The 23,325-nt window shown below is 41.3% G+C and overlaps 2 protein-coding genes and 1 long non-coding RNA gene across 5 annotated transcripts in view; 2 read left to right on the top strand and 1 right to left on the bottom strand.

Moving 5' to 3' along the window:
• Positions 1 to 8,335: 8,335 nt before the first annotated feature.
• Positions 8,336 to 13,026, bottom strand: LOC120051948. Of its 3 annotated transcripts, none has more exons than XM_038998824.1 (8): positions 12,866 to 13,026; positions 12,073 to 12,195; positions 10,495 to 10,614; positions 10,065 to 10,284; positions 9,629 to 9,843; positions 9,228 to 9,372; positions 9,015 to 9,124; positions 8,336 to 8,908 (listed from the first exon to the last, which is right to left on the bottom strand). In XM_038998824.1, exons 4-8 carry the CDS (start codon positions 10,162 to 10,164, stop codon positions 8,639 to 8,641), a joined length of 840 nt encoding a protein of 279 aa, XP_038854752.1. In that variant the 5' UTR covers positions 10,165 to 10,284; positions 10,495 to 10,614; positions 12,073 to 12,195; positions 12,866 to 13,026; the 3' UTR covers positions 8,336 to 8,638. The 3 variants fall into 3 exon arrangements, with proteins under 3 accessions (XP_038854752.1, XP_038854753.1, XP_038854754.1); XM_038998825.1 differs by having other exon boundaries at positions 10,495 to 10,607; XM_038998826.1 differs by lacking the exons at positions 12,073 to 12,195; positions 12,866 to 13,026 and having other exon boundaries at positions 10,495 to 10,714.
• Positions 13,027 to 14,338: 1,312 nt separating this feature from the next.
• LOC120052256 lies at positions 14,339 to 15,044 on the top strand. Its single transcript, XR_005477357.1, has 3 exons — positions 14,339 to 14,416; positions 14,684 to 14,795; positions 14,982 to 15,044. It is a non-coding gene; the product is annotated as an uncharacterized LOC120052256 (long non-coding RNA).
• Positions 15,045 to 21,127: 6,083 nt separating this feature from the next.
• Positions 21,128 to 23,325, top strand: part of cfap97 (cilia and flagella associated protein 97) — a 32,720-nt gene continuing 30,522 nt past the window's right edge. Inside the window, exons 1-2 of the mRNA XM_038999874.1 lie at positions 21,128 to 21,342; positions 22,230 to 22,583. Coding sequence (XP_038855802.1) covers positions 22,263 to 22,583 — 321 coding nt within the window. The 5' untranslated portion in view covers positions 21,128 to 21,342; positions 22,230 to 22,262. The remainder of the gene's footprint in view (positions 21,343 to 22,229; positions 22,584 to 23,325) is intronic.

The raw sequence follows: 23,325 nt of genomic DNA, 5'->3' as shown, positions 1-23,325 counted from the left end.
AAGCCGGTTAAGCCCATGCGCCAGGTGTTTAGAACGGCTCTCTGTAATGGCTAACGAAGGCCAAGTTTGACACGTAGGTCCACCAGACTCTTTTGGGCGGAAGTGTCTGGGACCTTCTGTTTCGTCACTCTGTTTCGTCACTTCCTCTTGAATTTGCAGACGTGTTGCTGTGCGTTTTGTTGCCAACCTTACTTTGCTAGCTGACAACTTTACGTTTGTTTTTTTTTCTTTTTAATTACCGTTTATATTTTTAGTTTTTCCATCACAACTTTTTTCCCTCATTCAACTTTTTCACTCCGGACGCTTTATCTGGACATGGTTCGTCAGCACTTTCAACAGCCGAAGCTAAGTAGTAACATTAACATGATGTCTTTTAATTGCAGTCGCTGTACTCATAATATACAGGAGAACGATCGCCTTACGGCGAGGATAGCTGTGCTGCAAGCCCAGCTTCAGACGCAATCGTTAGGCAAGGGTAATTTCAGTGTAGGAAAGGATGAAACAGCGTCTGTGCCACCAGTAAGTACAGATAGTAACGTTAGTATAAATCCCCCCGCACAGTCCCCGCAGCCGGACAACTTTCTCATGGCTTCTGGAGGGAAATGCTGTAGGAATGCTCAACTGGTGTCGCTCATTCAGCCGACAGAAACTTTCAACCGGTTTTCCCCATTAAGTAGCGAGTCGGAGTCTGAGGCCGAGTTTTCTCTTGTCTCTACTCCTCCCGTTACGGGGTCTGAGACGCCGAAGGCTCCCACCATTAGCTCTGACAAATTGAAAACCCTAGTCATTGGCGACTCCATTACCCGCAGTATTAGACTTAAAACGAATCACCCAGCGATCATACACTGTTTACCAGGGGGCAGGGCTACCGACGTTAAGGCTAATCTGAAGATGGTGCTGGCTAAAGCTAAAACTGGCGAGTGTAGAGAGTATAGAGATATTGTTATCCACGTCGGCACCAACGATGTTAGGATGAAACAGTCAGAGGTCACCAAGCGTAACATAGCTTCAGCGTGTAAATCAGCTAGAAAGATGTGTCGGCATCGAGTAATTGTCTCTGGCCCCCTCCCAGTTAGGGGGAGTGACGAGCTCTACAGCAGTCTCACAACTCAATCGCTGGTTGAAAACTGTTTTCTGCCCCTCCCAAAAGATAGAATTTGTAGATAATTGGCCCTCTTTCTGGGACTCACCCACAAACAGGACCAAGCCTGACCTGCTGAGGAGTGACGGACTCCATCCTAGCTGGAGGGGTGCTCTCATCTTATCTACCAACATAGACAGGGCTCTAACTCCTCTAGCTCCACAATGAAATAGGGTGCAGGCCAGGCAGCAGGCTGTTAGCCAACCTGCCAGCTTAGTGGAGTCTGCCACTAGCATAGTCAGTGTAGTCAGCTCAGCCATCCCCATTGAGACTGTGTCTGTGCCTCGACCTAGGTTGGGCAAAACTAAACATGGCGGTGTTCGCCTTAGCAATCTCATTAGGATAAAGACCTCCTCCATTCCTGCCATTATTGAAAGAGATCGTGATACCTCACATCTCAAAATAGGGTTACTTAATGTTAGATCCCTCACTTCAAAGGCAGTTATAGTCAATGAACTAATCACTGATCACAATCTTGATGTGATTGGCCTGACTGAAACATGGCTTAAGCCTGATGAATTTACTGTGTTAAATGAGGCCTCACCTCCTGGTTACACTAGTGACCATATCCCCCGTGCATCCCGCAAAGGCGGAGGTGTTGCTAACATTTACGATAGCAAATTTCAATTTACAAAAAAGAAAATGACGTTTTCGTCTTTTGAGCTTCTAGTCATGAAATCTATGCAGCCTACTCAATCACTTTTTATAGCTACTGTTTACAGGCCTCCTGGGCCATATACAGCGTTCCTCTCTGAGTTCCCTGAATTCCTATCGGACCTTGTAGTCATAGCAGATAATATTCTAATTTTTGGTGATTTTAATATTCATATGGAAAAGTCCACAGACCCACTCCAAAAGGCTTTCGGAGCCATCATCGACTCAGTGGGTTTTGTCCAACATGTCTCTGGACCTACTCACTGCCACAGTCATACTCTGGACCTAGTTTTGTCCCATGGAATAAATGTTGTAGATCTTAATGTTTTTCCTCATAATCCTGGACTATCGGACCACCATTTTATTACGTTTGAAATCGCAACAAATAATCTGCTCAGACTCCAACCAAGGAGCATCGAAAGTCGTGCTATAAATTCTCAGACAACACAAAAATTCCTTGATGCCCTTACAGACTCCTTCTGTCTACCCAAGGACGTCAGAGGACAAAAATCAGTTAACCACCTAACTGAGGAACTCAATTTAACCTTGCGCAATACCCTAGATGCAGTTGCACCCCTAAAAACGAAAAACATTTGTCATAAGAAACTAGCTCCCTGGTATACAGAAAATACCCGAGCTCTGAAGCAAGCTTCCAGAAAATTGGAACGAAAATGGCGCCACACCAAACTGGAAGTCTTCCGACTAGCTTGGAAAGACAGTACCGTGCAGTATCGAAGAGCCCTCACTGCTGCTCGATCATCCTACTTTTCCAACTTAATTGAGGAAAATAAGAACAATCCTAAATTTATTTTTGATACTGTTGCAAAGCTAACTAAAAAGCAGCATTCCCCAAGAGAGGATGGCTTTCACTTCAGCAGTAATAAATTCATGAACTTCTTTGAGGAAAAGATCATGATCATTAGAAAGCAAATTACGGACTCCTCTTTAAATCTGCGTATTCCTCCAGGGCTTAGCTGTCCTGGATCTGCACAGCTCCGCCAGGGCCTGGGATCGGGAGAGACACTTAAGTGTTTAAGTACTATATCTCTTGACACAATGATGAAAATAATCATGGCCTCTAAACCTTCAAGCTGCATACTGGATCCTATTTCTACTAAACTACTGAAAGAGCTGCTTCCTGTGCTTGGCCCTCCTATGTTGAACATAATAAACGGCTCTCTATCCACCGGATGTGTACCAACCTCACTAAAAGTGGCAGTAATAAAGCCTCTCTTGAAAAAGCCAAACCTTGACCTGGAAAATATAAAAAACTATCGGCCTATATCGAATCTTCCATTCCTCTCAAAAAAATTTGAAAAAGCTGTTGCGCAGCAACTCACTGCCTTCCTGAAGACAAACAATGTATACGAAATGCTTCAGTCTGGTTTTAGACCCCATCATAGCACTGAGACTGCACTTGTGAAGGTGGTAAATGACCTTTTAATGGCGTCAGACCGAGGCTCTGCATCTGTCCTCGTGCTACTAGACCTTAGTGCTGCCTTTGACACCATCGATCACCACATTATTTTGGAGAGACTGGAAACCCAAATTGGTCTACACGGACAAGTTCTGGCCTGGTTTAGATCTTATCTGTCGGAAAGATATCAGTTTGTCTCTGTGAATGGTTTGTCCTCTGACAAATCAACTGTACATTTCGGTGTTCCTCAAGGTTCCGTTTTAGGACCACTATTGTTTTCACTATATATTTTACCTCTTGGGGATGTTATTCGAAAACATAATGTTAACTTTCACTGCTATGCGGATGACACACAACTGTACATTTCAATGAAACATGGTGAAGCCCCAAAATTGCCCTCGCTAGAAGCCTGTGTTTCAGACATAAGGAAGTGGATGGCTGAAAACGTTCTACTTTTAAACTCGGACAAAACAGAGATGCTTGTTCTAGGTCCCAAGAAACAAAGAGATCTTCTGTTAAATCTGACAATTAATCTTGATGGTTGTAAAGTCGTCTCAAATAAAACTGTGAAGGACCTCGGCGTTACTCTGGACCCTGATCTCTCTTTTGACGAACATATCAAGACTGTTTCAAGGACAGCTTTTTTCCATCTACGTAACATTGCAAAAATCTGACATTTTCTGTCCAAAAATGATGCAGAAAAATGTATCCATGCATTTGTTACTTCTAGGTTAGACTACTGCAATGCTCTACTTTCCGGCTACCCGGATAAAGCACTAAATAAACTTCAGTTAGTGCTAAATACGGCTGCTAGAATCCTGACTAGAACCAAGAAATTTGATCATATTACTCCAGTGCTAGCTTCCCTACACTGGCTTCCTGTTAAGGCAAGGGCTGATTTCAAGGTTTTACTGTTAACCTATAAAGCGTTACATGGGCTTGCTCCTACCTATCTTTCCGAGTTGGTCCTGCCGTACAGACCTACACGTACGCTACGGTCACAAGACGCAGGCCTCCTAATTGTCCCTAGAATTTCTAAGCAAACAGCTGGAGGCAGGGCTTTCTCCTATAGATCTCCATTTTTATGGAATGGTCTGCCTACCCATGTGAGAGACGCAGACTCGGTCTCAACCTTTAAGTCTTTACTGAAGACTTATCTCTTCAGTAGGTCATATGATTGAGTGTAGTCTGGCCCAGGAGTGTGAAGGTGAACGGAAAGGCTCTGGAGCAACAAACCGCCCTTGCTGTCTCTGCCTGGCCGGTTCCCCTCCACTGGGATTCTCTACCTCTAACCCTATTACAGGGGCTGAGTCACTGGCTTACTGGTGCTCTTTCATGCCGTCCCTAGGAGGGGTGCGTCACTTGAGTGGGTTGAGTTACTGACATGATCTTCCTGTCTGGGTTGGCGCCCCCCCTTGGTTTGTGCTGTGGTGGAGATCTTTGTGGGCTATACTCGGCCTTGTCTCAGGATTGTAAGTTGGTGGTTGAAGATATCCCTCTAGTGGTGCAGGGGCTGTGCTTTGGCAAAGTGGGTGGGGTTATATCCTTCCTGTTTGGCCCTGTCCGGGGGTATCATCGGCTGGGGCCACAGTGTCTCCTGACCCCTCCTGTCTCAGCCTCCAGTATTTATGCTGCAGTAGTTTGTGTCGGGGGGCTAGGGCCAGTTGGTTATATCTGGAGTACTTCTCCAGTCTTATCCAGTGTCCTGTATGAATTTAAGTATGCTCTCTCTAATTCTCTCCTTCTCTCTTTCTTTCTCTCTCTCGGAGGACCTGAGCCCTAGGACCATACGTCAGGACTACTGGGCATGATGACTCCTTGCTGTCCCCAGTCCACCTGGCCTTGCTGCTGTTCCAGTTTCAACTGTTCTGCCTGCGGCTATGGAACCCTGACCTGTCCACCGGACGTGCTACCTGTCCCAGACCTGCTGTTTTCAACTCTCTAGAGACCGCAGGAGCGGTAGAGATACTCTTAATGATCGGCTATGAAAAGCCAACTGACATTTACTCCTGGGGTGCTGACTTGCTACACCCTCGATAACTACTGTGATTATTATTATTTGACCATGCTGGTCATTTATGAACATTTGAACATCTTGGCCATGTTCTGTTATAATCTCCACCCGGCACAGCCAGAAGAGGACTGGCCACCCCTCATAGCCTGGTTCCTCTCTAGGTTTCTTCCTAGGTTTTGGCCTTTCTAGGGAGTTTTTCCTAGCCACCGTGCTTCTACACCTGCATTGCTTGCTGTTTGGGGTTTTAGGCTGGGTTTCTGTACAGCACTTCGGGATATTAGCTGATGTACGAAGGGCTATATAAAATAAACTTGATTTGATTTGCTTGGGCGAGTTGCTGTGGGGGGTGGAGGGCTGTTGATCGGGGTAGGGGTAGCCAGGTGGAACGCATGGCCAGCCATAGAAAAATGCTTATTGATATTCTCAATTATAGTGGATTTATCGGTGGTGACAGTGTTTCCTAGCCTCAGTGCAGTGGGCAGCTGGGAGGAGGTGCTCTTGGAGCTGTCATGCCCTGATCTGTATCAGCTGTCCTTGTGCTTGTCTCCACCCCCTCCAGGTGTCACCCATCTTCCCCACTTATCCTCTGGGTATTTATACTTGTGTTTTCTGTCTGTCTGTGCCAGTTCGTCTTGTTTGTTAAGCTTACCACTGTTTGTCCTGTCAGCTCCTGTCTTTTCCCAGCATCTCTTTTTCTCGTCCTCCTGGTTTTTGACCCTTGCCTGTCCTGACCCTGTACCTGCCCACCTGACCACTCTGCCTGTCCCTGAGCCTGCCTGCCATCCTGTACCTTTGCTCCACCTCTAGATTACTGAACTCTGCCTGTCCCTGAGCCTGCCTGCCGTCCTGTACGTTTGCTTCTACTCTGGATTATCGACCCCTGCCTGCCTTGACCTGTCGTTTGTCTGCCCCTGTTACAATTAACATTGTTACTTCAGTCTGCACTTGCGTCTTACCTTGATACCTGATAGGAGCTGAGTTTTCCTTTTTGCCTAAAATTTCATTTAAGGTGCTCCAAAGCTTTTTACTGTAATTCTTGATATAATTTATTTTTGTTTCATAGTTTCTTCTTCTTTTTGTTCTGTTTAGCCACATTTTTTCTCAATTTGCAGTAGGTTTTCCAATTGGTTATGCAGCCAGACTTATTTTCCATTCCTTTTCCCTCATCCCTCTCAACCATAAAAATGTGAAATTCCTCATCAATCCACAGGGATTTAACAATTTTTTCAGTCATTTTCTTAATGGGTGCATGTGTTTTAGTAACTGGAGTAAACAATTTCATAAATGTGTCAAGTGCAGAGATTGTTTGCTCTTGATTACACACCACAGACCATCAAATGTTCTTCACATGGATGTAGATTTCATTCCTATGCTGTTTGTAAATACCCTGGTAGCTCGACTGATAACCTGAACTAGGTTGCAGGCACCGTTAAATTTGAAGCTTTTTGAGTGGGCAGCTTGATCAAAGCCAGTCAATATTTAGGTTCCCCAGAAAATATTCTTCTCAGTTGATATCACATACATTATCAAGCACTTCACACATATTATCCAGGTACTAAATGTTAGCACTTGGTGGTCTATAACAGCTTCCCACCAGAATGGGCTATAGGTGAGGTAGATGAACCTGTAGCCATTTTCCTTCCAACAGTATTTGGCATGAGATCCTCTCTAAGCTTTACTGGAATGTTTCTCTGAATATAGACTGCAACACCGACCCCGTTAGCATTGCTGTAGATGTTATAACCATGTATTGCTGCCGCTATGTCATCAAAGGTATTATTGAAGTCAGTTTCAGAGATAGTCAGTATATGAATGTCATCGGTTATTAACGATTTCATGAACCTTGTTTCTTAGGCAACACATGTTAATGTGGGCAATTTATTTGCACTTTTCTGGGATGCTTGATTGTTTTACTGAGCGGCTTATCAGAAGTAGACATCAATCAAATGTATTTATAAAGCCCTTCTTGCATCAGCTGATGTCACAAAGTGCTGTACTGAAACCCAGCCTAAAACCCCAAACAGCAAGCAATGCAGGTGTAGGAGCACGGTGACTCGGAAAAACTCCCTAGAAAGGCCAGAACCTAGGAAGAAACCGAGAGAGGAACCAGGCTATGAGGGGTGGCCAGTCCTCTTCAGGCTATGCCGGGTGGAGACTATAACAGAACATGGCCAAGATGTTCAAATGTTCATAGATGACCAGCAGGTTCAAATAATACACTGCAAAAAGTCAGCTCTCAAAAACAAGAAAAAAAGCAATAAAATGAGGGAAACATTACTTAAAATAAGCAAAATTATCTGCCAACAGAACAGGAAAAGTTTACTTGCCAAAATGTTTTAAACAAGTAAAATTATCTAGTCTCAAAGAACGCAGATATCTTAAACCTAGTGCGTTCAGACTAAAAACAAGTAATTTGTCTGGATACAAAGAAAAGATTTAAGAATCATTTTCTCAATATGTAGGAAAATGTAGCAAATCCTAGTGCCATCATCTTGAAATTCACACCCTGACCGTAGAGATCTTTTTATTCTGTTTGGTTGGTCAGGGTGTGACACGGGTGGGAAACTCTATGTTCTTTGTTTCTATGTTTTGGCTGGGTATGGTTCTCAATCAGAGACAGCTGCCTATCATTGTCTCTGATTGGGAATCATACTTAGGCAGCCTTTTTTCCTTTTGTATTTGTGGGTAGTTGTCTTTGTAAGTGGCATTATAGCCTAAGTAAGCTTCACGGTCGTTTCCTTTGTTCTTTGTTTTGTTGGTGACATTTATCAAAATAAAAGAAATGTACACTCACCATACTGCACCTTGGTCCGGTCATTTCCACAACGACAGCGATCGTGACAGAAATAAGGCTATATGTTTAGTAAATATATCTTAAAACAAGTACAGCTACACTAAAAACAAGTACATTTGTCTGGATACAAAGAAAAGATTTAAGAATTATTTTCTCAATATGTAGGAAAATGTGCTTAAATTTAGAATCCAATGCTATTGCAATCGTCTTGAAATAAAAATAGCATATTGTGCTTAAAATAAGTAATCCTGACTAAGACAAATGTACTTGTACTACTTCTAGAAATGAGATTGGCTTGCTCTAATTTCTTTTCACTTCTTTATTGAGGACTCAGTATATCCAGAGGCTGATACGGGCAGAACAAAGGATGCAAAAACAACAACAAAGGCCATTGGTGGTCAAGGTGAAAATGTAAGACCAATGGGAAGATAACAAACATAAGTGCTTTAAACCTTCTTATAATAAACAACAAACGCCCTGCCTATTTATTAAAGGTTATCGGATCGGTTCTCGGATGGGCCAATACACACAGTTCTGTTATCGGGACTGGAAATTAAAAAATTGTATTGTGCAACCCTAGTCAGTAATTAACTTTTTCCACTCGACCATAGCCTTTTTCTATGAAGAAGTCATGTCCCGGTCATGGATTGCGTCCGAGAGGACTTCTGTCTGCAGCACAGAGAGGAGTGTCGCAATGCACTTGGGATATGTGAGGTGAAAGGCGTAATAACACGCCATGAGATACATCACGCTGGCATAGATGTCCTCTTTTGGGAAGGTCACCACAGGCATGGTTCCAATGGCCAGTACGCAGTTGGTTTCGCAGACATTCACGACAGGGCTGAAGAGTGGTCTCGCCTGAAGAAAGGTGTTGGGCTCTTCTGCAGACTGACACAAACACAAAGAGAAAAACAAATATGACCACAAAGACAATTCACACTCTTTGTATGTTATGGTTAAGTAATAAATTCTAATACATGCACACATTTCTTACCTCAAGGATGTGAAGCATAGCCTCACTTGCATGTCCTAACTTCTTCGGTGGAGCCACAGGTGATGGGAACATATCTGGTAAATCCTTCATCATGGCGATTGAGTGCTTCACTGTTAAAAACAAAAATGGTTTCATTTGATTTACTGCAGCGTTATTTAAACAAAAATTAATCCGTTCATGGAATTCTCCGTTGTCAACAGAGCCAGTAATTACCTTTGTCCAGCAGCGGTGGCTTCATGACCTTTTTGAACACTCCATAAAACTGTGCCTTGTTGTAAAAGGTCCCCCAGCGGGTCTTCAGTTCAGGTATGAAGCGGGAGTTCCCTTGATCGAGGATCCGCCGGAGTTCATCCATAACCTGACACAGACAGACAGACAGTGTAAGACTCTGTCTGTCTATCTAGCTGGAGGCATAGGAAGCATTAGCCTGGTTACTACCAGACCGAATTCTAGCGAGCTCACTGTTTTACATTTGCACGAAGTAGTTTACCCCCGTCCCTGCTTATGGCTTCTCACGCTGCTCAGTTCCCACACCGCATCTCATTTGAGATTCGGTCTAGTGTTAACCAGGCTAAAGAGGCATAGGCCTACTTAAAATTAATACATTTGCTTACATGATCCAGTTCTCTGAAGCAGGGATACGCTTGAAGTATCTTGGTAGGCCTGTCCTGCTCCTTAGTAGCATCAGAGTCGATGAAGGCCCGTCTTGCTTGGAATTCAAGGTCCAGGAGCTGGGAAACATCCTTCTGGTTGGGTCTGGCCTTGGTTTTGTACATCTCCTGTAGAGTTTTATAATGTCTGGTCTGGTTCTGTAGGCTCTCAGTAGTTTCTGATGCCAGAAAACATAACAAACCCGACCAATTAACATTTAAAAATGTAGACTGAAATTCAGACCAGTGATTCCGCTGGTACTACCCCCCCCAAACCTCTCATTCCACAGGAAACACTGACGACTAAACAGTCACTTTGTTTCTAGTCCCTCATTTAGAGTAGTAGTAGAAGTTGCATTTATACAGAAACACTATCCACTATTTAAATTTGTGTACCTACCACCCAACTGTTCAACCTCTGGGGTGCTGCATCTAGATTGTGGGGATCTCTCCAAGATCAGGGTTGAGGAGGTGGATTCATCAGTCTCATCAGTGGACATCTCCTGGCTGCTCTGAAATCTAAGGCTTCGTGGCCTCTTTCTTGAAGGAGTCGCTCCCTACTTCTTTTTGGGGGTTGTCACATTCTGAATCCTTTTCAAAAGCTGCTTCTTCACAGATTCCTAAAAAACAACAAATTGTTTGTGTTATAAATCACATTAAACAAAATCGAATCCAGAAATGAAACGATACAAGCAGACACATGTTGCCCTGATTGATCTGGATGAAGCACATCCCTCCTATTTTGAGTGTCAGATGTTTGCACTTTGGCTGCCAGGTTCCAACAGTGCTGCGTTTAGAAACATGTGTTGAATACCTGAGTAGTGACTTACCCACTCAGCTCCACTGGTTGTAGATCTGTCCCGCAGCATTGGGTAGTACTCTATGAGACGCTTCGCCATTACAGTGAGTTCACGGCTGCATGGATACTGGAAGTCATCCCCTGCTGCTCTCTTAACGGAAATCATGTTTGTTACTAGAGGTCGACCGATTAATCGGAATGGCAGATTAATTAGGGCCGATTTCAAGTTTTCATAACAATCGGAAATTGGTATTTTTGGACACCGATTTGGCCGTTTTTTTTTTTACACCTTTATTTAATCTTTATTTAACTAGGCAAGTCAGTTAAGAACACATTCTTATTTTCAATGACGGCCTAGGAACGGTGGGTTAACTGCCTCGTTCAGGGGCAGAACGACAGATTTTTACCTTGTCAGCTCTGGGGATTCAATCTTGCAACCTTACAGTTAACTAGTCCAACGCTCTAACCACCTGATTACATTGCACTCCACGAGGAGCCTGCCTGTTACGCAAATGCAGTAAGAAGCCAAGTTAAGTTGCTAGCTAGCATTAAACTTATCTTATAAAAAACAATCAATCAATCATAATCACTAGTTAACTACACATGGTTGATGATATTACTAGTTTATCTAGCTTGTCCTGCGTTGCATATAATCGATGCGGTGCGTATCATTGCTCCAACGTGTACCTAACCATAAACATCAATGCCTTTCTTAAAATCAATACACAGAAGTATATATTTTTTAAACCTGCATATTTAGCTAAAAGAAATCCAGGTTAGCAGGCAATATTAACCAAGTGAAATTGTGTCACTTCTCTCAGTGTATATGCAACAGTTTGGGCCGCCTAATTTGCCAGAATTTTACGTAATTATGACATAACATTGAAGGTTGTGCAATGTAACAGGAATATTTAGACTTATGGATGCCACCCGTTAGATAAAATACGGAACGTTCCGTATTTCACTGAAAGAATAAACGTCTTGTTTTCGAGATTATAGTTTCCGGATTCTACCATATTAATGACCTAAGGCTCATATTTCTGTGTGTTATGTTATAACTAAGTCTATGATTTGATAGAGCAGTCTGACTGAGCGGTGGTAGGCAGCAGCACGCTCGTAAGCATTCATTCAAATAGCACTTTCCTGCGGTTTGCCAGAAGCTCTTCGCTGTGCTTCAAGCCTATCAACTCCCGAGATTAGGCTGGTGTAACCGATGTGAAATGGCTAGCTAGTTAGCAGGGTGCGCGCTAATAGCGTTTCAAACGTCACTCGCTCTGAGACTTGGAGTTGTTATTCCCCTTGCTCTGCATGGGTAATGCTGCTTCGAGGGAAGAAGGGGGGGAAGTGGGGCTGAAATCACAGGTCCCAGAGGTGCCTGGTCTACACAGGTCTGATTCTTGACCCTGTACAAGACATACATTTATTCAATGGTAATTATAAATAAAAAAGAACACCACACTGTAACAACAACCTAACAGCAAACACCAAAACAACTACATCTTTAGATGCATGTATTGTAATGATGGCCAGGAAATGCTACTTTGATAAGAGGAAACACTGTCTGCATGGTTAGATGAAATGTCTCCCAAATGTCAAAATCTAACATTACCTCATTTTCACCATGAGTAAATCTCCAAATGGTTCTCCTTCTGAAGAAGTGCTCTGGCCCGAGAAAGATCACAGAAATCCTCCTTAGAGAGGCTGGGCAGCATGCCTGTGCTTATATTAGCAGCTGAAAAACACATTTAACCACATGGTAAATAGTTAAATAATTAGCAACTAAATCATAGTTTATAGACGCAAAGTGTCAGGTTGATATAGGTTATGAGACATTAGCATACTGCCTTCCCTTTCCAGTTAATGCAGGAATGATTTACCAAGCTAGCTAATGTTAGCTAACAAAATTAGACTACCAGTATATCATTAACGTTGACGTCAACTACTTTAATCCAAAAGATAGTGCAAGCTAATGAAACTAACGTTAACGCTAAATTGTCTCCCATATTGAAAATCTTAGGTAGTTAATCTTTGCCTGCCTAGCTAAGATTGTAGACAATGACTGACACCATCGATAATTTAGCTCGCCATCTGACGCCCTTTCTATTTATTTTCTATTGTCAATAGAAAGAGCGCCAAAGCTAAATAATCGAAGGTGTCAGTCATTAGGGCACATTTACACCTCATCAACACTATTTCTGGCAATAAAGCACTCTCAATCTAACCAAAGTTGAAGTTTTTTCAACGAATGGCCGTTCGTGCAATTATTAACTGCTAACAGTCAACGTTACCTAGTTAAAATTAGCATGCTAACTTGGTTTGCCAACTTTCCAATTCAAATGAACGTAAGCTAATGTTAGCTTGCTAAGGAGAAAGGTAGACGGGTATAAACAAATGAACATTACCTTTTAATACTGCGGTTGATATATGATCCATGCCTAGATTTGTGTCATCTTCATTCATGGTGTTGTTAGATGACTCAAAAATTTGGACCGTCTTTTACTTTTTAGTTATAGGCTTCCCTTATTTAGCTAGATAATGTGATGAACGTACGTCCATTAAGCAATATCACACGAGAGGGAGTGCTGAATATCAGCACTGCTGTGATTCGGTCGTAGGTATGAGGCCGCAGATAATAATATTCAGTATAACAGCACGACCTCGAGTGTGATATTGCTTTTATACAACAGTTCTACAAGCGCAATTTATTAGTTAACAGTAATAAGCGACAACAGATTATGATGTGTTTATTTATTTAATAATTTATTTGGTTCGGCCAACACACATAGTTCCACAACTGGACTGGGACACATAGTTCCACAACTGGTCTGGGACTGGACTGTTGCCAAGCACCACATATACATTTTCCTACACACTAGCTTTCTACTGCTACTTTGTGTAGGTCTACACGTTACGGTCCTCTCCTGACGACCATTCATAATTTAACTGAAATGTTATTTGGGGAAATATGTTCATCTTTGCGGTGCGAAGTTTGTTACAATTTAAGATAGATAACGATCGTTAATGTAATTAACGGTTATTAGAACACCTGTAAATCGGAGTGATACATGTATAGTTAAAAGTCCCAGTGCTGTTGTACTCTACTCCAATCAAATTACTGGTCGTATTATAAATACTTGTGAACATCATTTTCAGTTATTTCCGCCCTTTTCATCGAAAGCAGTGGGAATGTTTTACTTGCGTTTGCTTTTAGTAATGTGCTGCCATCCTGTTAGAAGGTAACAGATTATTTTATTACAATAGTTAAAATGGATTGTCATTGTGTTCCATTGTGTTATTCGCCCCCTAGTGGAGCTTTCTGGTACTTAAAGACTGTACGCAAACACGAAGTAGAGAATTCGTTTTGCACGCATAGAAGCAGCTAAAAACAACGCTAGGTCTTTCAGTGTAGTTATTTCTTGTCACGCTTCAGCCTCGGAAAATATTTATTTGTAAATTCAATTCAAGCATTTAGGTAGTGATGATAATCTTGTTATTGATAGAGTTGCTTACATATTAATGTTGGTTGGTTGCATTTACTCACACAAATTGCAATGCCTTTCATGTATGCCGTCAGCTGTATTACTTTGCTCGTGCGTCATGCAAACGAATTGTAAAATATACAATACTGTAGTTGTTACTGTTTCTAGTGTAATATGCTTTGTTATTCTACAGAGATGGTTGTACATTATTAGAGTAATGAAAGGAGTTAGCCAATTACCATATGAGTAACAATTAACTATATGGTTTGGCATCATGCCAGATGTATGGTACCTTAGCACGTGTTTTGTATTCATGCAACTTCAAATGTATAATGTACAGCCTCAGTATGTCGGTGTGAATTGAATTCTAAAGTATATTATTTTCTGTATTTTGCAGTTTCACAACATAAACGTTTTGATTGCACCCGACCAGATTAACAGCTATCGGAGGAAAGCCAAGTACCACCGGAACAAGTAAGTAACGTTAGCTAGTTAGCATTTCTTTTTTGGTTCTCTGGATTTAAAATCAAATATTTAATGAACGGACGATACACGGACCAAAGTCATACTGTCTGTCCATAGGCTATTCGATAATTTTAGCGATAATGACTCTTATGGCTAAAGTTGGGTTAATGTGAAAATAATCAATGATAAATAGGAACAAAACACTTAAATAGCTCTATTGGTGAAACTAAATACAATTTCAAATAATAATCTGTTTCTTTGATGTGTGGTACACAGAACAACATTCAACCCGATCAGCTTCTAGCTAACTCCAGCATCACTGATAAGCAACTCCATACATCTGACTCAGAGGGGCATTGACCAACATGGAGCTGTCACAATGCAACAAGTAAGTTACTCGGTTGGTGGCAATCTACTGAAATTGACCATATTTTAAGTACTTAGATTTACTAATAGCATTCATAGGAGAAGTGGTTGCGAAGACTGACTATCACAAACATTAGACTTGTCATGTACTAGTAATGTCCAGCCCGCACATGTCAGGATACTACATTCAATGTCCATTTTTTTTTAGGATCAGACAACACATGCCACTGCTTTTGTGATAAATGCCAGAGCCAAGCATTGTCTCTCACAGGTAAGATGCTTTTTTCTGAACAGAGCACAGCATTTGGTTTGTTACATTATGCAGAGCATTTTGTAGTGGTTCAGTGATGGTTGAGTTCATTCTCAGTGCTAGGTTATCCACCTTACTATTGTTGATCCCTTATGTTAATGAATATGTCATAAGCAAATCTGAATATCTTAGGTGTACATGGTGTGTTCCAACCTCCATGATTGATGACTTCCCCACCTCTCTCTCTCTCATTTTCAGAAAGGCATGAATGACATTGTTGCTGGGGTACAGAAGTATCAATCATCACTATTGGACAACCTCAGGAAGCAGATGGAGGCAGTGCTAAAGAAGCATTCAGGATGCACATCAGGTCAACTTGAAAAAGATGCAATGGATATATTTGACAATTTCATTGACCCTTTTGCTGGTGTTGCAACAACATTTAGACAGGTCAGTGTTATTAAGAAGCAGTTTAGCTGTTTCGACGCAGAGGAAATTCCAATTGCTCGAACCATATGCAGGATGAAATGTGGAGGATCAAAATACATTTTGATCAAAGATCATAAAATCATTTATGTACCATTAGTCAAAAGTCTAGAACAGTTCTTATCACACCCAAGGATTTTGTCAATGGTTGAAAAGGGAACCCAGATGTGCAGGGAAAGTTTTTTTCATGACATTGTTGATGGTGCTCTTCTAAAATCACATCCCTTATTTTCAGAGAAACCAAAGGCATTGCAGATTGTTCTTTACACGGATGAAATAGAAATTTGTAATCCACTAGGATCCTTTGCATCAAAGAACAAGTTGTTAATGGTGTACTCCACCCTAGGAAATATAAATCCAAAACACAGGTCTAAACTGGCTGCTATCAGGCTACTTGCCATGGCTTAGATCAGCAGACCTCCGTCAATCTGGTGTAGATGTAATATTGAATAGAATCATGGAAGATATGGATGCATTGTACAGTGGGGTTAAAATGCTAACTATTAACAGAGATAACTATATATGGTGCCATGGTCTCTCTGTGGAGACACCCTGGCACAACATGAACTAGCAGGGTTCAAAGAGGGTGTGGGCTTTGCCTACAGTAAGTGCAGACACTGTGAGTGTTCTTTTGAGGACATGCAGTCACACTTCAATGAGGATGCATATACTAAAAGGACATTGGAGAAGCATGTCAGACAGTGTGAAGAAATAGAAAAGGCACAGACGGACTTGCTTCGCAACAGCCTGAGAACAACATATGGGATCAATAGAAGGAGCAAGTTAGTTGAATTCCCAGCCTTTGATATCATACAACAAACTCTGCAAGACAGTATGCATGTCATTCTGGAGGGTATAGCCCCACTGGAAATCAAATGTGTTTTGAATCATCTTGTCGTGTCAGGACAGATTGATCTGGACTCAGTGAATTCTGCTATTCTTGGTTTCCCTTATTCCCCTCTAGATGTTAGCGATCGGCCATTCCCCATTTTCTGTTAGTACATTAACGTCAAGTGATGGTAAACTAAAACAGTCATCTGGGCAAATGCTTGTCCTGCTAAGGATATTGCCATTTGTTTTGGAGAGTTTGGAAGTCAATGCAGATATACAACTGATAATTGAGCTAATAGAGATTGTACAGATAGTATTTGCACCTGTTCTTTCCATTGTGACTGTCTACTCATTGAAAATAATTTGAAGCATTGGAATGGAGCTTTGTCCAGACAGATTTATGTAAATTCCATGAATACTGTATATGTCTATTTTGAGTTTATTGTTTTGATTTGACCTCTTATTACACAACATATAACAAAGTATTGAGAAACTTTTGTTATTAACCAAATACTTATTTTCCACCATAATTTGCAAATAAATTCATTAAAAATCCTACAATGTGATTTTCTGGATTTCTTTTTCTCATTTTGTCTGTCATGGTTGAAGTGTACCTATGATGAAAATTACAGGCTTCTCATCTTTTTAAGTGGGAGAACTTGCACAATTGGTGGCTGACTAAATACTTTTTTGCCCCACTGTATATAAGAGGGTGCAAAATCCGTCGCACACCAGAACATAACTAGCACCAATACATACAACAAACAATCACCGACAAGAACATGAGGGGAAACAGAGGGTTATATACACAACATGTAATTTATGGGATTGGAACCAGGTGTGATGGAAGACGAGACAAAACCAATGGAAAATGGATCAGTGATGGCTAGAAGGTCGGTGCCGTCGACCGCCGAACAAGGAGAGGGACCGACTTCGGCGGAAGTCGTGACAATGATCTTTGCCAAAGTACTGAATGGTAATATGCCAGAATTTGGACTGGTCAAAAACATATTTCTTGTTGATTCTAGGCTTTATTGTTTGGAATATCAACCATTTCAAACTATACGCTTTGATAGAAACGTCATGGCTTATCAAGTTGAGGTCCCACACCTTGCACAGGCCACTGAGTTAGTGGATGCTGAAAAGCTGGTTGATTTGACCTCTTATTACACAATTAGCAACAAGAGCCAAACTTATGTACAAGTCAAATACCATCTTGGGGATGTAATAGAATTGTACAACAGTTCAAATGACTCATAGTGTGTTCCCCAGATATGAAAAGTGTACTGTCTTTGTTCTGTACTGTATTTTGTCTTCATGATTGCTGTGCTGTGTGTAAGATTGACAATAAAACAGTGAATTCCATTTGGTCATTATCTGTTTTTAACATGTGAAGAGATGAAAAGGATAAGATACTTGAAATAAGAAATTCTGACTTTGACAAAGCAGTTTTGTACTTGTCAGTGTTGATCAAACAGCTTTATAATTCTGGTAATTCTAGTTTCGAGCATTAAGTTACTCAGAACCAGTAATACAATCTCAGTAACAAGTTATATTATCTTATTAAGATAATTAAGGACAAAAAAGCTTGAAACAAGTTAAATGCTCCAACATAAAAACTGGCTGATAAGAAGAAATATCTTGTCAGACAAAAAACAAGCATATATTGCCTTGATTTAAGATATTTAATCTTACTTAGATTTAAATTTTTGCAGTGTAATAATCACAGTGGTTGTAGAAGGTGCAACAGGTCAGCACCTCAGGAGTAAATGTCAGTTGGCTTTCATAGCCGATCATTCAGAGTATCTCTACTGCTCCTGCTGTCTCTAGAGAGTTGAAAACAGCAGGTCTGGGACAGGTAGCACGTCCAGTGAACAGGTCAGGGTTCCATAGCCGCAGGCAGAACAGTTGAAACTGGAGCAGCAGCATGACCAGGTGGACTGGAAACAGCAAGGAGTCATCAGGCCAGGTAGTCCTGAGGCATGGTCCTCAAAGAGAAAGAAAGAAAGAGAGAAAAATAGAGAGAGAATTAGAGAGAGCATACTTAAATTCACACAGGACACCGGATAAGACAGGAGAAATACTTCAGATATAACAGACTGACCCTAGCCCCTCGACACATAAACTATTGCAGCATAAATACTGGAGGCTGAGACAGGAGGGGTCGGGGGAAACTGCGGCCCCGTCCGACGATACCCCCGCACAGGGCCAAACAGGCAGGATATAACCCCACCCACTTTGCCAAAGCACAGCCCCCACACCACTAGAGGGATATCTCCAACCACCAATTTACCATCCTGAGACAAGGCAGAGTATAGCGCATGAAGATCTCCCCCACGGCACAACTCAAGGGGGGGCGCCAACCAGGACAGGAAGATCATGTCAGTGACACACCCCTCCTAGGGATGGCATGGAAGAGCACCAGTAAACCAGTGACTCAGCCCCTGTAATAGGGTTTGAGGCAGATAATCCCAGTGGAGAGAGGGGACATGACAGTGATATTTATGTTTGAGCTGATAGTGGAGGGTGAGCTGCACACAGCCAACTTCCTACTAGGGCACACCACCTCAGTGCTAACAGTATAACTCTGGTTCATAGACACATGCTTACTGCATGCAATTGCTATAGGATCAATAGAGGCATTCAAGGGACTTCCAATGCTCTTGGGATTATGTACATTTTCTGCAGAACTACGACAACTCAGCGACACAAAAGTAGGGATTATCTGAGCAGGGCTTGCTTCATTGATAAATCATTGTCTCAACGCAGCCTTGAAATGTGTGGAAAGAGTCCAGGAGCCAAGATGATTTGGATGGACTTTGTCATGCCTGTAGAGCATCTTCTGTTTCCAGAAGGTGTCAAAGTTATCTATAAAAGGTATGCCAACAGAATGGCAGTAGTCTTTAATCCAGATATGAAGTGCTAAGGGCCTCCTGAACCTTTCGTATCCGCGACCCAGCGACGGCACGGGACCAGAGATAATTGGATGCTTTTCAGAGCCTTGGAATGGCAAGCCAGACAAAATTAAACAGGCCTATTTATCTAATGAATATGAATTCGGAGGGCAGAAATATTAAATAGTTCTTTAATAAATATATTTTTATTAAATATTAAAGCATTAGACCTCTCATTAAAGGCTTACATCATACAAAGCTATACTCAAATCCAAACTGTTTCTCTAGCAGATTAGTAAGAATGTCACCCTGTGTTGCAAAGGGCCTTTTTCCCTTTATTCAGATTACAACCTCTCACTTTCGGTATTTGAAAATGAAATGATCTCCAAAATATAGCTATTTTTAAAACAAGCGGATGGGGGATTTCTGTTTAATCCTCCAAAGACAGAACAAATATTACAACAATTTACATTGTCTAATTCTCTGTCTGTTAATAATAATTCATTTTATATTGTAAAGTGGTTTCTTGCATCATACAACACAATACAATGCAATTTACAGTCGCCTATTTGGTACATCATGTTACAGACCAAGTAAAAAAGTATTAATATCAAGCCCTTCATAATGTAAAAACGTTTTTAAAAGTCTCATGCAATGTAGGCCTGCGTTGAACACCACATATAGGCTACTGTAGGCTATATCATAGAAACCAAAAGCTATTTCCATGTGAAAATGTTATGGGATTTGCTCCATTGGTTTTGTTGGTAGGCCTACATTATGCTCAGATAGCCACAATAGCCTATTGGCTACTGTCTAAAACTGTAAGCGTACAGCCTCAGTGTTCATTGTAAATTCTCACAATGTTCAAGTTTCTGCTCACAAGACCTAAAATTTGCTCAGTGCCCCCCAAAATTGTAGGGAGCATTGGTCACAGCTCTATCGCAATTGTCAGCTGTTGTTAGAATGCATTAGATTGACAGTAACAGTCAGTCAGATTAGGCTCCAGATAAAACACTGGTTGATGTTGTCAAGCATATTCAGTTCATATCCATATTGTTAATATTTTTTTAGTGATTTAAATTAAGACCCCATCCCCAGAAGCGTATTCCAGCAGGCTATTGGACAATACAAGCAATTTTTACCTCTAAATAACCTCACTATTCATGTTGAATAAATTAGAATGTCAATTTCAACTAAGCAAATTGCTAAATCGTTCAGTTTACATCTTGCCTAGACTATCTGAAATTAGATGTAGGCCTATCAGGGGCTATAGGCTACCTGCATTTAGCTAAGCAAACCAATGGCAAAGTTGAATTGCAATCATAAACCAAGATTTGAGTCAGTAGCCAATCTAGCAAATAGGCCATTTATAACGGGTTGTATGTAGTCTTAACATCTGGCACTTATTAAGGCACAATTTCCCGAAAAATTGCATAACATTCGTTTTTTAAGTTCTTCCAAGTGTTTCTTGGGTAGAGATTTCGATATCCTCTGTCTAACTTTCATCACTCTAACTCTCCTGTCAAATTTATGCCAAAAGTAGACAGAGTTAAATCGACATCCATTGATAGAAATGATCTGGCCTGAATTATCTTTTCTCTTGCAACATATTCAAATTCCTTTATTACTTTAGCTAACTCGCAATACTTATTATTTTGATGGAAACCCGATCATAACGTCATTACAAGTTACTTAGAAGATATTCCTTCTTAATTTGCTCCATTAATTTATGGAAAAACAGTTTATTGGGTTTAATGTGTCAAGTACTCTCTTGTTGCGCAAAAACAATTGGGATAGTTTTCAGGCCTTGGGTGTAGTTTTAGGGTCATTGGGCTAAAAAATTTGATAACCTGGCAACCCTGCCCACAGTGTCTAGTCTTCCGGAAAGCCACACTAAAAAGAAGACGTTGCTTAGTTACAGTAGCTATTCAACCCACACATATTTAGTCTAGCTTCGTTTCATGTAACGTTAGCAAACTACTTTCAATATGCCATTTAAAGTAACGTTACATGGAGACTGCTTGGTTATAACGGCATAGACTAAAAAACAAAGCTAGCTAATTAACCAACTGATTTGTCTTGAGTCATACATTTAGCGTGCATGCCAGGTAAGGTCGTAAAAAAAACATGGCTAGTGTGCTTTATTGTAGCTAGCTAGCTAGCTAGGTTAGGTGGCTGACGTTAGCAGAGCTTTCTTGATAGGATCAGCCGATGTGATTCGGTCTTTTGTAGGATACTGACTTGATAACGTTACAGTAAAGTTAACTGTCTGTCTTTATGCTAGCTAGCTAACTTCCATTTGAGATGTGGATGTTTTACTTGAGCTAGCTAACGTTACGAGCTTTCCCGTCAATCAAGGCTACACTGAAGCGTTATATGCAGTGTCCTGTAGTCAAATAAATTACTGAATGCAGAATGCCCAAGCAGAATTTCTTGGGTAACGTCACTTTGGGTACTGACTGTAAAAGTGTCAGTCTTTCTACTAGCTAGGTAACGTTAACTACTAGCTAGCTTAACAGTAACGTTAACTAGCTAACGTTAACGTCAGTGATATCAAGGAACTTCCACACCTTGCTAACGTACACCTATTAACTGTTTTACTAGAGTTAGCTAGCTCTTCAATTAGAAATGTGGATGTTTTACGTTGATCAATAAAACTTGCAATTAAGTGCTAGATGCATTGTCCTGTGGTCAAATACAATAGCTAAATGCCTTTGGCATTGGGTACTGTAAAAGTGCTTTTTAGACTTCCTTCACAGTTAGCTAGCTACTGTAGCTGACATTATGTAGGTAGCTAGATTGTGTGTACGAAGCCGTTTGTCAACAAATACAATGCATATAGCCTAAACATTGCTAATGCTGGTTTGATTAAATATGTCAATCATTGATGATTGGAGGGTCACCTACAGGCTACCGTTTCGAATTTAAATGAAGTATTAACCAGCTGAGAGTATCGAATATATATTTTTTTAAATGTCCCCTTATCTCTCTCCAGTTCTCGACCAGAGTGCTGAAGGAGACAACTGTTATGTACAGCCCCAAAGAACTGGAGGGCGAGGTGGATCACTCGTTTTTCGACAGCGACGCTGATTGTGACAGCATCGGCAAAGAGCAAGGGAAGAGTGAAAGAAAGAGTGAAATAAGCTCTGAGGCTAGAAAGGAGCCAGACATCCAGCCGGAGGCTACACAGACAGAGCGGCGTAGTGGTACAGAGAGGTCCGGTGGTGGTACTAGGGACCCTAGTCCTGCAGGAGTAATATTTCAACCGAGGACAGAGGTGAAGGGTCATGGCTTTGAGGCCGAAGACAGGAGGAGCAGGTCTTCTAGCATATCGTCCAATAAATCAGAGGTAGGCATGCTAATGGTGAAGCTATTTGGTGAATGTTCTGTAAGAAAGGCATGAACAAGGATAGTCTGATGAAAATAACCACTGTCATCTTTTACCATTTCCCTTGTGACTTTTCCCAATAACTTTAGCCAGGGTAAAGGTGAAGTCACAAGGAAAGGGCAACAAGTACTTTATTATAAAATCAGAATGCACCCTATCTGTAACCGATTTACAGTGCACATGCAGGCATAACAGCATGCAGGAGTAATAACTTGTAGTAGGCAAGTTGCAGGGCTCCCGAGGGGCGCAGCGGTCTAAGGCACTGCATCTCAGTGCTAGAAGCATTACTACAGACCCTGGTTCGATTCCAGGCTGTATCACAACCAGCCGTGATTGGGAGTCCCATAGGGCTGCGCACAATTGGCCCAGCGTCATCCGGTTTAGGGTTTGGCCGAGAGAGGCCGTTATTGTAAATAAGAATTTGTTCCTAACTGACTTGCCTAGTTAAATAAAGGTTAAATGAAAACATTTTAAAAGTCTGTGGCTTCCTCATTCTACTTTACGCCACAAGGTGGCATTATGTCACTCAATACAACTGCCCAGGCGTGGGGTACATTGGAATTGAGGCCTAATCAAAATCAATGTCAAGGAAGCATAATTATTTGAAAAAAATACATGATTTAATCCTAAAAATGTCCATTAGAATTCCAATTGTTTTTATACAATACAGTACAGATTTAAAAGAAACAGTAGTCAAATCAAA

This window comes from Salvelinus namaycush, chromosome 8 (genome assembly GCF_016432855.1).
Source record: "Salvelinus namaycush isolate Seneca chromosome 8, SaNama_1.0, whole genome shotgun sequence".
NCBI classification, from domain to species: Eukaryota; Metazoa; Chordata; class Actinopteri; order Salmoniformes; family Salmonidae; genus Salvelinus; species Salvelinus namaycush.
Note: the sequence above shows the minus strand (reverse complement) of the source record. Positions and strands in the feature narration are given on the sequence as shown.